This window comes from Bos indicus, chromosome 6 (assembly GCF_029378745.1).
Source record: "Bos indicus isolate NIAB-ARS_2022 breed Sahiwal x Tharparkar chromosome 6, NIAB-ARS_B.indTharparkar_mat_pri_1.0, whole genome shotgun sequence".
Taxonomy (NCBI): Eukaryota; Metazoa; Chordata; class Mammalia; order Artiodactyla; family Bovidae; genus Bos; species Bos indicus.
In genome coordinates, this window is record NC_091765.1 from 68,040,222 (window position 1) to 68,054,311 (window position 14,090).

General features: G+C 40.0%; 1 protein-coding gene across 3 annotated transcripts in view; it reads right to left on the bottom strand.

Annotated features, from left to right (window-relative positions):
- The window catches only part of FRYL (FRY like transcription coactivator), a 267,816-nt gene that overhangs the window by 157,688 nt on the left and 96,038 nt on the right, over nt 1-14,090 (bottom strand). Inside the window, exon 1 of one of the 3 annotated variants that reach the window (XM_070791414.1) lies at nt 5,692-5,854. The exons of the other annotated variants lie outside the window; for them this stretch is intronic. Coding sequence (XP_070647515.1) covers nt 5,692-5,746 — 55 coding nt within the window. The 5' untranslated portion in view covers nt 5,747-5,854. Of the gene's footprint in view, nt 1-5,691; nt 5,855-14,090 lie in introns of those variants that run through there. 3 annotated transcript variants of the gene reach the window in all.

Sequence of the window (14,090 nt, forward strand, 5' to 3'; positions counted from 1 at the left end):
CCAGGAAAGAGGAGACCTTTAGTGAAGATAGAAGGCCCAAAATTATTTAAAAAGAATGCCTTTGACCAAAGAAAATTTTTAAATATTTATAAGGAAATGATACTGTAAACAAGAAAGGACAAAAGTTGGGGGGAAAGTAGAATGTAGATGACAGAAAATATAAAATATTCAAATTTACAAGAGAAAGACAACGCAATGGAGAAAAAATGGCAAAAGATATAATTAGACAATTCTCATAAGAACCAATCTAAAAAGACAACAAACATATGAAAAAAATATTCAGACTTTGTACTGGCCAGAAAATGAAAATTAAACTTGCAGTGAGCTTTCACTTTATACACAAATATTAAATTTGTGGCAAATATTCAAAAGAATAATTGGATGTATAGCTGAAAAGGTACAAGGAAATTAACACAACACATTGCTGATGGAAAAGTCCTGTTCAACAGTCAAGTAGGGTGGACAAAGGATGAGTGTTCTGGCCCCTATAGCACAGCCTGGGCAGATAATAAATTTCTTTGATCTTTAGGCTCTCCATCCAACTTCCTGATTACAGTTTAACTTTGTATGACCTACCCCACAAGCAGAGCAAAGAACGGTCGGTCTGCCAGCTCCAGCATTAATGTTCTTTCACTTGGCATATTTCTCATTGTGAATTAGTAAATTGGCACACGTAAAAGCTTGTCTCTGTCAGAAGACTGTTTATAAAAATTCTGCCCCTTGAGAAAGATTTCACATCCACTCTCAGCATTCTGGCAGAGTCAGGATTTCCTGACCTGATGGTGGTCTTTGCTGGCCTTCTCTGGCAATTCCTTAAATCAGAATCAAACTCTCTGGAGGGAGACCCAGGCATCTGTATGTTTCTGAAAACTCCCCAGCGTGACTCTCTTTTGCTGTGCTTAGTTGCTCAGTCGTGTCCAATTCTTTGCGACTCCATGGACTGTAACCCACCAGGTTCTTCTGTCCATGGGGATTCTCCAGGCGAGAATACTGGAGTGGGTTGCCATGCACTCCTCCAGGGAATCTTCCTGACCCAGGGATCAAACCTGCGTCTCCTACATTGCAGGCAGATTCTTTACCAGCTGAACCATCGAGGAAGTAGCCAGGGTGAAAACCACTGCCTTTCACTATTCTTCCAAAGCAGAACATTGGTTCCACACAATGATTTTATTTAAAACTAATTTTGATGATAAAAAGTTTCAAAAACACCATAAACAAGGAAACCTACTTATATAATATCACAAACAACATCCATCAGAGTTAGATGAATGCATGTCAGGGACAGAGCTCTAGGGAGCAGAGTAAAGGATCATTTATAGGATAAATAAAAAATCTAATTTTAAAAAGTTATGTATAATTCTCTCAATTCATACTAGAAATCTTAAACTGATTTTTCTCTCAGGCTTTCAGTCTCTTCACTTTACTCACTATCGATGACCTAAACCACATATCTCGGTCGCCAATCAATCTTTGCCTTTCATTATCTGTTATTTCAAAGAATAAAGTTTCAGTGATATAAACTTAAAGAGTTATCACTGATTTCTCCCTGTGCCCTATATTTCATATCTAGTCTAGCCATCAAATACCATGACTACTAAAAGTAATCCCCACTTCCTTTTTCTGCATAGCTGAACTTTCTGCATAACTGAATTTTTAAGTTCAGGTCCTAATAACAGTCTACGTAAACTCGTTAAAAGTCTTCCTTCACAGTCATCCCCTGCCTCTCAGCTGATGAAATATCAACTTCACATAGCAGCCAAAGGGACTACTTCATATTTGAACCATGTGTGTGTGCCTGCCTTCTAAGTCACTTCAGTCGTGTCCGACTCTTTAAGATCCTGTGGACTGTAGCCCACCAGGCTCCTCTGTCCATGGGATTCTGCAGGCAACAATACTAGAGTGGGTTGCCATGCCCTCCTCCAGGGGATCCTCCCCATCCAGGTATTGAACCCACATCTGTTATGTCTCTTGCACTGGGAGGTAGGTTCTTTAACACCAGCACCTCCTAGGAACCCCATATTTGAACCATACTAGCACGTGAGTCTGAGTGAAATCCGGGAGTTGGTGATGGACAGGGAGGCCTGGCATGCTGCGATTCATGGGGTCGCAAAGAGTCAGACATGACTGAGTGACTGAACTGAACTGAACTGAACTGAGGCCTTTATATTGGAGAAGGAAATGGCAACCCACTCCAGTATTCTTTCCTGGAAAACACCATGGATGGAGGAGCCTGGCAGGCTGCAGTCCATGGGATAACAGTCAGACATGACTGAGCGACTGAGCAGAGGCCTTTATATATGGAGACTCTGGTAGCTCAGACAGTAAAGAATCTGCCTGTAATGCAGGAGACCTGAGTTCGATCCCTAGGTTGGAAAGATCCCCTGGAGCAAGGAATGGCAACCCACTCCAGTACTCTTGCCTGGAAAATCCCAGGACAGAGGAGTCTGGTGGGCTACAGTCCATGGGGTGGCAAAGAGTTGGACACAACTGAGCAATTAACACTTTAAACAACACAAGGGCCCTTATATGAGCTTCGCAGGTAACTCAGAGGTAAAGAATTTGCCTACAATGCAGGAGACTGCAAGAGACGTGGGTTCGATCCCTGGATTGGGATTCAGTATTCTTGCCGGGAAAATCCCATGGACATAGGAGCCTGGCAGGCTTCGGTCCATGGGGTCACAAAGAATTGGACACAACTGAAGCGACTGAGAACACACGCACACAGGTCCTTATATATCAAACATCGCAATGCAGGGCCTCTGTACTCTGCAAAAAAATGCACCACTAACCTTACTTTCAAGAATATTACTAAAGCCATTTTACTGGAGTCATCGTTTTCTTTTCTTCCACAGTCTCCCTACAATAAGAATGGTTCAAAACTTTATGTGAATTTTCTTCATCTTTTTTTTTTTAGAACAATTTTTTAAAGAGCAGTTTTTAGGCTCACAGCTAAATTGAGAGGAAGGTACAGAGACAACCCATATACTTCCTGCTCCCACACATGCATCCTTCCCCCATAATCTACATCCGTTAGTACACTTGCTGCAGTTTATGAGACTACATCGTTATCACCCAGAGTCTACATTAGGGTTCACTCTTTGTGTTGTACACTCCGTAGGTTTGAACAAACGTACCCCGTATGGAACAACTGACTGGTTCAAGCTTGAGAAAGGAGCACAACAGGGCTGTTTGCTCTCACCCTGTTTTGCAAATGCTAAGCACATCATGAGAAATGAGAAATGCTGGGCTGGATGAGTTACAAGTTGGAATCAAGATAAGCAGGAGAAACATCAACAACCTCAGATATGCGGATGATACCACCCTAATGGCAGAAAGCAAAGAGAAACTTAAGAGCTTCTTTTAGGAGGAGAGTGAAAGAGCTGGCTTAAAACTAAATATTAGAAAAACCAAGATCATGGCATCTGACCCCATTACTTCCTGGCAAATAGAACAGGAAACGGTGGAAGTAGTAACAGATTTCCTCTTCTTGGGCTCTGAAATCACTGCGGATGGTGACTCCAGCCATGAAATCAGAAGACGATTGCTTCTTGGCAGAAAAGTGATGACAAACCTCGTCAGTGTGTTGAAAAGCAGAGACATTACTCTCCCGACAAAGGTCTGTATAGTCAAAGCTATGGTCTTCCCAGCGGTCACATATGGTTGTGAGAGTTGGACCGTAAAGAAGGCAGAGCGTCAAAGAACTGATGCCTTTGAGCTGTGGTGCTGGAGAAGACTCCAAAGAGTCCCTTGGACAGCAAGGAGATCAAAACAGTCAATCTTAAGGAAGAGCAACCCTGAATACTAGCTGAAAGGACTGATGCTGAAGCTCCAGTATTTTGGTCATATGATGCGAACAGCCAACTTACTAGAAATGTCCCTGATGCTGGGAAAGATTGAGGGTAGAAGAAGAGGGTGTCAGAGGATGAGATGGTTGGATGGCATCACTGATGCAATGGACATGAACTTGGGCAAACTTCAGGAGATGGTGAAGGACAGGGAAGCCTGGCATGCTGTAGTACGTATGGTTGCAAAAAGTCGGACAAGACTGGGCCACTGAATAACAATATCCATCATTATAGTATCATACAGAGTAGTTTATTTTCCCTAAAAATCCTCTGTGCACCACCTACTCATCCCTCCCTCTCCCAATCCCCAGCAATCACTCTTCTTACTGTCCCCATAATTTTGGCCTCTTCTAGAATGTCATACAGTATGTAGCCTTTTCAGACTGGCTTCTTTCACTTAGTAATATGCAATTATGTTTCCTCCATGTCTTTTCATGGTTTGATAGCTCATTTCATTTTAGCACTGGATAATGTTTCATAGTCTGGATGTACCACAGTTTATTTATGCATTTATCTACTCAAGGACATCTTGGATGCTTCTAATTTTCGGCCATTATGACTAAAGCTGCTATAAACATCAGTGAAGCTTATTTTAAACAACAAAGATCCACTGAATACATCTAATGTAAATCTCTTATTTGTTATTATGTTATCAGTTCAGTTCAGTTCAGTCGCTCAGTCGTGTCCAACTCTTTGCGACTCCATGAATCGAAGCACGACAGGCCTCCCTGTCCATCACCAACTCCTGGAGTTCACTCAAACTCACGTTATACTGTTACTATATTGCATGTTAATGGATATTAATAGATTCTTCAATTTTTGAATGCCTTTGCTAACTAGGTAATTTATGTTCTCTTTGACCAATGAATATATCTCTGAAATCAATGTCAATGAGAACATAAATTATGCTACCAAATTCATTTTTTAAAACCCTAGTTAAAAACTTCCTTGACCTTTCATATTTAACCCAAGACCTATCGTTCTTAGTCTTAAATAGGTCCCATACCCATGATTAAGTGAGCTAATATTTTGTAAAGCATTTAGAAGAGTACCCACCAACCCACCCACACGGGAGGCATTACATACACGCTTGCTAAGGAAATAACATTTATTTATTCCACCTTCCTCTAGTGTCTGATCTACTGCGGTAGTAACCTAATGGCACCCTACTCCAGTACTCTCGCCTGGGAAATCCCATGGACGGAGGAGCCTGGTAGGCTCCAGCCCATGAGGTCGCTAAGAGTCGGACACGACTGAGTGTGAACTTTCACTTTTCACTTTCATGCATTAGAGAAGGAAATGGCAACCCACTCCAGTGTTCTTGCCTGGAGAATCCCAGGGACGGGGGAACCTGGCGGGCTGCCGTCTATGGGGTCGCACAGAGTTGGACATGACTGATGTGACTTAGCAGCAGCAGCAGCAGCAGCAGTAACCTAATGCAGCTTCCTATACATGCTGCATCCCTCTCTCATCCCCTTTTTTGTCCCCAACCCATGAAAAATGGAACTCTGATGAAATCACCTGAACCACTGTCACGAAGTCCATCAATGGCTCCCCCTCCGTTTTAGGTTTAAGATCAAAATATATGAGAAGGTCTTTAGGATATGTGGTCTGGCCTCTGACAACCTTTCTAGGTCATTCCCATCACTCTCCCGCATCCCTCAGCTCCAGTCAAACTGCTGTATTTCCTCCTACTCCCAGCACATCATATTCCTTCTACCCAGCTACTGCCCCCTGAAACTGTCAACTATTTCTTCCTTCACATTTCACTCAAGTCTCACTGTGTGTGTGTGCTGAGGTGCTCAGTCGTGTCCAAATCTTTGCAACCCAATGGATTGTAGCTCACCAGGCTCCTCTGTCCATGGGATTTCCCAGACAAAAACACTGGAGTCGGTTGCCATGTCCTCTTCCAGAAGATCTTTTTGACCCAGGGGTTAAGCCTGCATCTCTTGCATCTCTGGTATTGGCAAGCAGATTCTTTACCATAGTGCCATCTGGAAAAAGCCTCACTAGATCAGGGAAATTTTAAAATTGAAATATGAAGGATTAGAAGAAGTTCGTTGGATTAAAACATCTGGGTGTGTGTGTATGCGTGTTTGTTTCTTTGTAGGGGGAGTGTCTTAGTGCACCTTAACTTGTCTGTGCCCCTATCTACTCTTTTGTAAAAGCATCAGTTTTTAACAGATGAATGGACAATTAAAATATGGTATATTCATACAATGGGATATTATTCAGCCATGAAAATAATCAAGTACCAATATATCCTACAAATGGATGAACCTTCACTTCAGTTCAGTCGCTCAGTCGTGTCCGACTCTTCGCGACCCCGTGAATCGGAGCACGCCAGGCCTCTCTGTCCATCACTAACTCCCAGAGTGCACCCAAACTCATGTCCATCAAGTTGGTGATGCCATCCAGCCATCTCATCCTCTGTCGTCCCCTTCTCCTCCTGCCCTCAATCCCTCCAGCATCAAAGTCTTTTCCAATGAGTCAACTCTTCACATGAGGTGGCCAAAGTATTGGAGTTTCAGCTTCAGCATCAGTCCTTCCAAAGAACACCCAGGACTGATCTCCTTTAGAATGGACTGGTTGGATCTCCTTGCAGTCCAAGGGACTCTCAAGAGTCTTCTCCAACACCACAGTTCAAAGGCATCAATTCTTCGGCGCTCAGCTTTCTTCACAGTCTAACCCTCACATCCATACATGTCCCCTGGAAAAGCCATAGCCTTGACTGGACGGACTTTTGTTGGCAAAGTAATGTCTCTGCTTTTTAATATGCTATCTAGGTTGGTCATAACTTTCCTTGGATGGTCATAATATTTCCAAGGATAAACCTTGGAAATATGGTAAGTGAAAGAAGTCACAAAAGAACATCTATAGCATGATTCCATGTATGTGAAAGGTCCAGAAGAGGCAAATCTGTACAAACAGAAGTCAGAAGACTTTACCAGAAGTTATGAATATGTGGTTTCCTTTTGAGGTGATAAAAATGTTCAACAATTAGAAAGTAATAATTGTTATACATACAATTCTGTGAATACACTAAATACTATGAAATTATATACTTTAAAAGGATGAATTTTATGGTATGTGAATTATATCACAATAAAGCTGCTTTTTTTAAAAAAGCAATAACAGCTTTTCTCAGATTATAAGGATTATAAGAGATTTAAAGTATGTGTATGTTATTGAACACACACACGCATTTACACAATTATACTATGCACTTAACACATACCAGACCCATAAGTACTTCAATAAATGGTACATATTATTTTGAGGAAATAACACAGGTTTTAACTGAAATTAGATGAATGCATAATTGTGCTTTTAGGATTTGATTTTTACTATTTTTGCAATCCAAGAAAAACATCTGGACATTAAAAACACTGCTTATGAATTTTTACATTGTGTAAAAATCCAAGTAAATTATGCAAATCTAATTTTTTAACATACTTTATCTTACTCACATTTTAATTTATAAAACTGTGGTTAAATAAGTCCATTTATTTCTTCTATGTCTGTGATAAAAACTGAATTCTTTGAAACACTGTCACAAAATTATGAAAGTAAATTCTATAAATTAATATATTTACAAGAGGCAGTATATTGATAATAACTGTATCTGTTACCTTACACTGCAGATATATAACTAAATAGATCTTAGTACTAATTCTTGCCTTGTCTTATCAATTTTAGAGAGCTAAGCTAATCTTTAAAATGATAACATCCTCACTACACTGCTGGTTTAACAGAATGTTCCTGATTCAGTTTTTAAAAGAAGTAATGCCTAAAACTGTTGGCACAAAGACAAAATCCTGAATTTAGGCCATATGAATGTCACTTCATTGTTGTTACTGAAAGAAATAAGCTCAACTATAATCAAACTTCAGCAGTACTGCATCAACATTCTGCCAGCTAAGCAGGCCTTGAAACCAGAGGGCCTCTAGCAAATAATATAAAATGTGGCATCGATCATTAATACAAATCATGGCAAATGCATCTACATGAAACATTATTATATTTAATGATAAAGAATTATAATATATATTGCTAATAAGTTATTTTCAATAACAAAAATCAGATCTTTCTCTTTCCTTTTTTCTTTGGAGGATAGGGGCAATATTTGAAATATATATAACTTATTTAACAGAAAAATTACTTTCCATCTCTTTCTTCTCCCTAAAAGCTATTAATAAAGCTAGTTTTTCTCAGCTTTTCCCAAGGAATTTACTGAACAGAATTTAGTCAAACATTATTATCTTTTTTAATCACTGAGGGATCCTTCTATGCATTCCTACTTCAGAAACTGTTCCCCTGAGAGACATCACTAGTATAATAATAATCACATAGTCTAAGAGGGCTCGTATATTTGTCCTCCTACCTTTTTTCCTATTATTAATCCATTCCAACAAAAATGTGTGCAGCTCTAAGCTTTATCTTAATTGCCTACACATTTATCAGAAGTTAAGTAAGCATTAAGTCTACAAAGAAAAACAAAACCACAACCAACCTATGCCCTTCGGGAGCTTATCCTCAAGTAGCAGAGGAAGACATGAACGGTGCGGTTAGTGTAGCGATAACATTGATATTAAAGTGAAGAACAGAACAGACTACACACTTAGTATCTGGCTGACTCAAGAAAGGGTAGGTCTTCAAACACGAGTAAGAATTCACTGTGAAGCAGACAAAGAGGTGAGGGGGTAGGAGGTGCATTCGAGGCAAACGCAGCCGCAAACAGTAAGGCACGGCATGCTCCAGGAACCAGGTGAGTGTGGCAAGAGAGAAGACCAGCAAGATGAGCAGGGCTAGATGACAACAGGCTCCACCACACAGGGGACAGGAAGACTAGGCAGTTAAGGAGGGGAGAGACTCTAGATGCAGACATTTAGAAGGGGCTCCGGGCAGCAATGGGGAGGATGCAGAAAGGATGGAAAAGAAGCTATGGCCATACTCCAGGTGATAAGGCAGAGGCCTGAACTAAGGCAAGTTAAGCGGTGGTGGCAACAGAAGGCAGGAGAGACTAAGGACACTTCAGAAGGTAGAATTCAGAAGGCAAGTCTTGGTGAGTGACTCAAAGGGCTGAGTCAGAAACCTGGTTTCTGGTTTGGGGAGACTGTGGGTGGCTGTACTGCCTACCACCACGGGTAGCATCTGATTATTCAAAACTGAATTCCAATAAATGCCTTTTCTGCTAAGTCTTCTCTGCCCTCTGTGGTTCAATATGATTCCTTCCACCCTAGGATTCCCTGTGTCTATAGTGTGTACCAGATATTTGGTTAAGTCATAATGCATACATAACATTTTTAATTTAACTTCCTTACTGTGAACTTTTCATGTATATTTTCTGTCTCTGAGTAAACTATCAATAGAAGTTCCTTATAATCAAATATCACAAGGTTACAGAGCAGTATATACTCAATAAACGCTCGCTGATTCAAGTGTTGTGCTTGTGTGTGCTTGTGCTTAGTCGCTCAGTCGTGTCTGACTCTTTGAGACTTCGTGGACTGTAGCCCGCCAGGCTCCTCTGTCCAAGGAATTCTACAGGCAAGAATACTGGAATGGGTAGCCGTTCCCTTCTCCAGGAGATCTTCCCAACCCAGGGATCGAACCTGGGTCTCCCACACTGCAGGTGGATTCTTTACCATCTGAGCCACCAGGGAAGTCATATTATGAATAGATACTGGGAAGAGATAGATAACCACTGTCCTTTTCTAGGGTCTTAAGACTATCCTCTCTCTCTCTCTTTAAATACAGTAGGGCTAAATGAGGATTAAAATTTTTTAAAAAAAGATATCCACAGATGCTGGTGAAATAAAAATATTCTCCCACTTTCCAGGACTAGGGCAGACATGGTTAGGGCCGTATTGAACAGTGAGAGCTCTCACTTCTTTTCAGTAGTTAGCCACTGTTTTAAAACTATTAAAAAATATCTTTAAGAGATTTGTACCATGAATGCCCAAGGGCAATGGGATGCCCACAAACCGAATCATTTTTTTACTAACAGTGAACAGCAAAGGTTTTACAAACATCTGTTTTGGGTTCACTCTTGGATTCAAGGAATATGACTGCATGAGATTTGGCTGTGGATGGTTATATGGTTCATGTAATGACATGTAGAAATGTTTAAATGGTCACAAAACAAAATAACCACATAGTTCACAAGCATCTAAACAAACTAAGTTTTTATAGGACAAGCTGCTGTGTATAATCTAATATACACTGTTTCTCTATAAGAACCCATTTATAGCTTCATTCTCACTACAAAACTGTCTTACTATTTTTAAAAAAGTACATGGTAGGGACGGGGGAAGAAGGGAGAAGGAGAGGGAAAAATAAAAAAAAATTAACAACCAGAGTCTAGTTTATTTTAGTAAATATGTATTCCATAGTATCTTTTTAAGTAGTAAATTATTTAAATTAGTCAGTAATTATAATTCTCCAATATTTTAACTATGTATATTCACTTAGAAGCTTTCCTCATACAAAGATAATTTTCTGCCATCTGTCACAATAATATCTCCATATGGAAGCATTACTTACATATCAAAAATAAAAGAGAAATAAGAGATTGTAAATGTAGTATATTTGGCATAATACAAATCTCAAATTATAGTCTATAAAGTTCTATTTTAAGAAGTCCTCCATATCAACATTTGCTCTTTTATATTATTTGATTATAAAACAAAACTATATCAAATATTTTGGTTAGAGAGTTAGCCAGAAAAAATTAAATTTAGTCTCTCATATTTTATTCATTAGCTTGCTTAGACATGGACAGCACAGTTGGGAGTAAGAACAACTGGGTTCTAATTCCAGTTCTTTGCCACCATATGACCTTGGAAAAGTCACAGTTTTTCTATCCTTCAGTTTCCTTTGGGCAAAACAGATATTACAGCAGAATTTCTGCTTGTTTATTACTTTATTAGTCTGGTATCATTTTATTAAGATACTTTTCACAGAAAAAAGAAAGAAAAGAAAAACAGACTATGATAATAAATAATTTTCATAAGTGCTTTGAGATCTTCAGAGACAAGTGCCACTGGAATTTACTGGAAAGACTACACAAAATCAGTATTTGCCAAGTCCATATATTAGGAAGGAATGAATAAAATAAGAGCTCAGTGATATTGGTTTTAATGACTTATCTGAACTTTGAAATACAAAAGTATATCATCCTGAATGTTCTTTATCCTAAAATTGAGTACACGTGAAAATTACTCAGTGTAACTTCAGGACTATGAGAAAGTTGCAGTCATTACATTACACTGTCTGATGCTTTAAGATAGCTAATGCTGCTTCCAATCAACATTTCGTGCAAACATAGCTGTGGAATAGTACTGGTATCCGATAACCCTGCAGACAGAGATTAGAGCCTGTTATCTTTATTCCCCATTTTTGACCAAGAGAGAAACTTTGCCAGAAGGACACAAATTAATAAGAAAAGCCCAGACTGGTCAGAGAATATTTACTCATTTTACAGCTGCCAGCATGTGCGCACCCAGGTTGCTCTAGCTATCTTACTGATTCTTCATGTTATTTTCAACAGCTTTCATTCAATTTGGATGGGGCTAAAGAATTAGCATGCAAGAAATGGCAATGATCATACCTCAAGCATTTCTCCTGTTTAGGCAAATATACTTACAGCTGCTGCTCCAGGACTTTAACAAGGACTTTATGCTAATTTCAAAAAACACAGAATCCTGTAGACTCAACATTGTGTCCCAACTGGCTGCAGCAGCAGCGGTAGCAGCAGCAATGGATTTGTTGATCTCTCTCTGAGCCGCTGTCCCTTCTGCTTTCACAGGCAGCAGAGTTTTGGCCCACAGAGCCTCAGCTTCATTACCATGCAGTCTCGCAGTGACGCACAACTATAGTGGAAATGCTGCTGAATGCAGATGAACTATTCAGCTGAATAAAGCCTTACAAGTTTATCACAAGTGCCCTGAAGGACACCCTCACCTTTCCTGCTGGAGATACACACGTGGCCAAAATCACCAGCTCTGTTTATTGTCCCCGTTATCAGTTTTGATGAGCTGTGTCTCTGGCTGCTTTCAGTGTAGTCGCTACTGCTAGTAAACAGACAAGGGTGGCGCTCTGCCCTTGGGTGCCAACTTTTCTAGCTCAGAGCCTCAGAAGTCAGAAACAAATTTGGATCCAACATTAAGATCTTTAAGTCTCTTCCTATAACAGCTGACCCTCCCTGCTGCCAAAAAAGCATCGGAGGTGTTTATTCCACTTCAGTCAGTTTCTCTAGGTGATTTTCATAGTCAGTTCTCTCCACCCCTCTACACACCCAGGCAGTAAGCAGTGACTTTCTCAGCGGGCTTATGATGATGCAGAGTCCACTGCCTCACTTAACCCGCCAGAGAGAACGCTGGCTAATGGAATCAAAGGATGATGTAATGAACACCGTGGCTGAGCTTCCATCAGCCTCTAAAACTGCTCAGCTCAGGACAAAGTTTCCTCTGCTACAGGCAACTTATTCAAAAGAGAGAACTCTATTAGAATAATGGGATTATTTTAAAACATAGGGTCTTCTATTCTTAAAACAGGACATAATTCCTCTCAAACTCTTATGGTCAGAATACCAGTAAACAGTGAGAAATCCTCTGGCCAAACAAAACACACGTTTTAAAAACTTTATTCTATAGAAGCTATTTTTAAATGGAAAGCTAACACTATTGAAAGTCTGACTGCTCTTCAAAATAGTAGAAATATTCTAAAATCAAACCTGACAAATAATATTTGGTGTTAATATCATAGGAAAAATGTCTTGACCTCACAATTTACCATTACTCCGAAGATCAGTATTGGGGGGAATGGAGGAAGGTGGTATTTTTCCATCTGTGGCAATACATTTGTACTCATCCATCTATATACTTCTGTATCCTTTAAATACCACAAGGAATAAGTAAATTTCATGATCAAAGTCATAACTGAATGGATTAATTCATAGCCAAAAGGCTAGGCACTATATTAAAAGCTAAAAGAATATTCTTCTATGCATAATACATTAAGGGGAAAAGATAGTCATATTCATTAAGACACATTCAGTGGTAATAGTATTACTGAGAGCATCATTTAAAGCTTATTCCTTCAGAGTAGTCCAGGAACTCTGGAATAAGTCTGCAGCCATTCCTACCCCTGACAGATCTAAAATTGAAATCCAAACCAAGGCTACAAAGGATAACCACACAGAACTCCAATACCACAATACTGTTGTTTCAGCACATCTTCTTGATCAGACACATCTCAGGATCAGGGAAGAACAAGGTTTCTCCTGGCCTAACGGAGCACAAGTGCCTCAAGGAGTTGCATGAACAAAGGGTACTCCATAGTCCAAAAACACTGCCTACAACATCCATTCTTGAACATTAACAATGTATGTCAACCAACAAAAGGCTCTCGGTTATACACAAACTGGTTCAATTTTTCCCTTTAATTAAATATTCCCCAAAGTGATTTGACAATATAATCCTTTTTTCATCAAATGGCTGTATTTGATGAAAAAAGGATTAACTCTATTAACATAGAGTCAGGGAATAAGCTGATCTAGACCCAGACAACGGAGAAGGTGATGGCACCCCACTCTAGTACTCTTGCCTGGAAAATCCCACGGATGGAGGAGCCTGATGGGCTGCAGTCCATGTGGTCACGAAGAGTCTGACACGACTGAGCAACTTCGCTTTCACTTTTCACTTTCGTCCATTGGAGAAGGAAATGGCAACCCATGCCAGTGTTCTTGCCTGGAGAATCCCAGGGAAGGGGGAGCCTGGTGGGCTGCCGTCTATGGGGTCGCACAGAGTCGGACACGACTGAAGTGACTCAGCAGCAGCAGCAGCAGACCCAAACAAACTACACCAGTCAATGTCAAGACACAGAACTGAAGCATGTCAGCAAGCAGATAAGTCAGAAGGCGTACACACAGATATTTTATCATAGTTTTTCTACCACTACTGAGCTAAGCCTGTTAGTCTTACACAAAACTTAAAAGCTACTTAATATTATTTGTTCCACCAAAGTAATCAGAGCTTATTCTTAGTAAACCTTTGTAAACTATAAACTTTTATAAACTATAACTGTCACATAGAATGTCCAAATAAGATAATTTTTTTAGGGGCTAGAGCGCCAAAGAATTGATGCTTTTGCACTGTGGTGCTGGAGAAGACTCTTGAGAGTCCCTTGGACTGCAAGGAGATCCAACCACTCCATTCCAAAGGAGATCAGTTCTGGGTGTTCTTT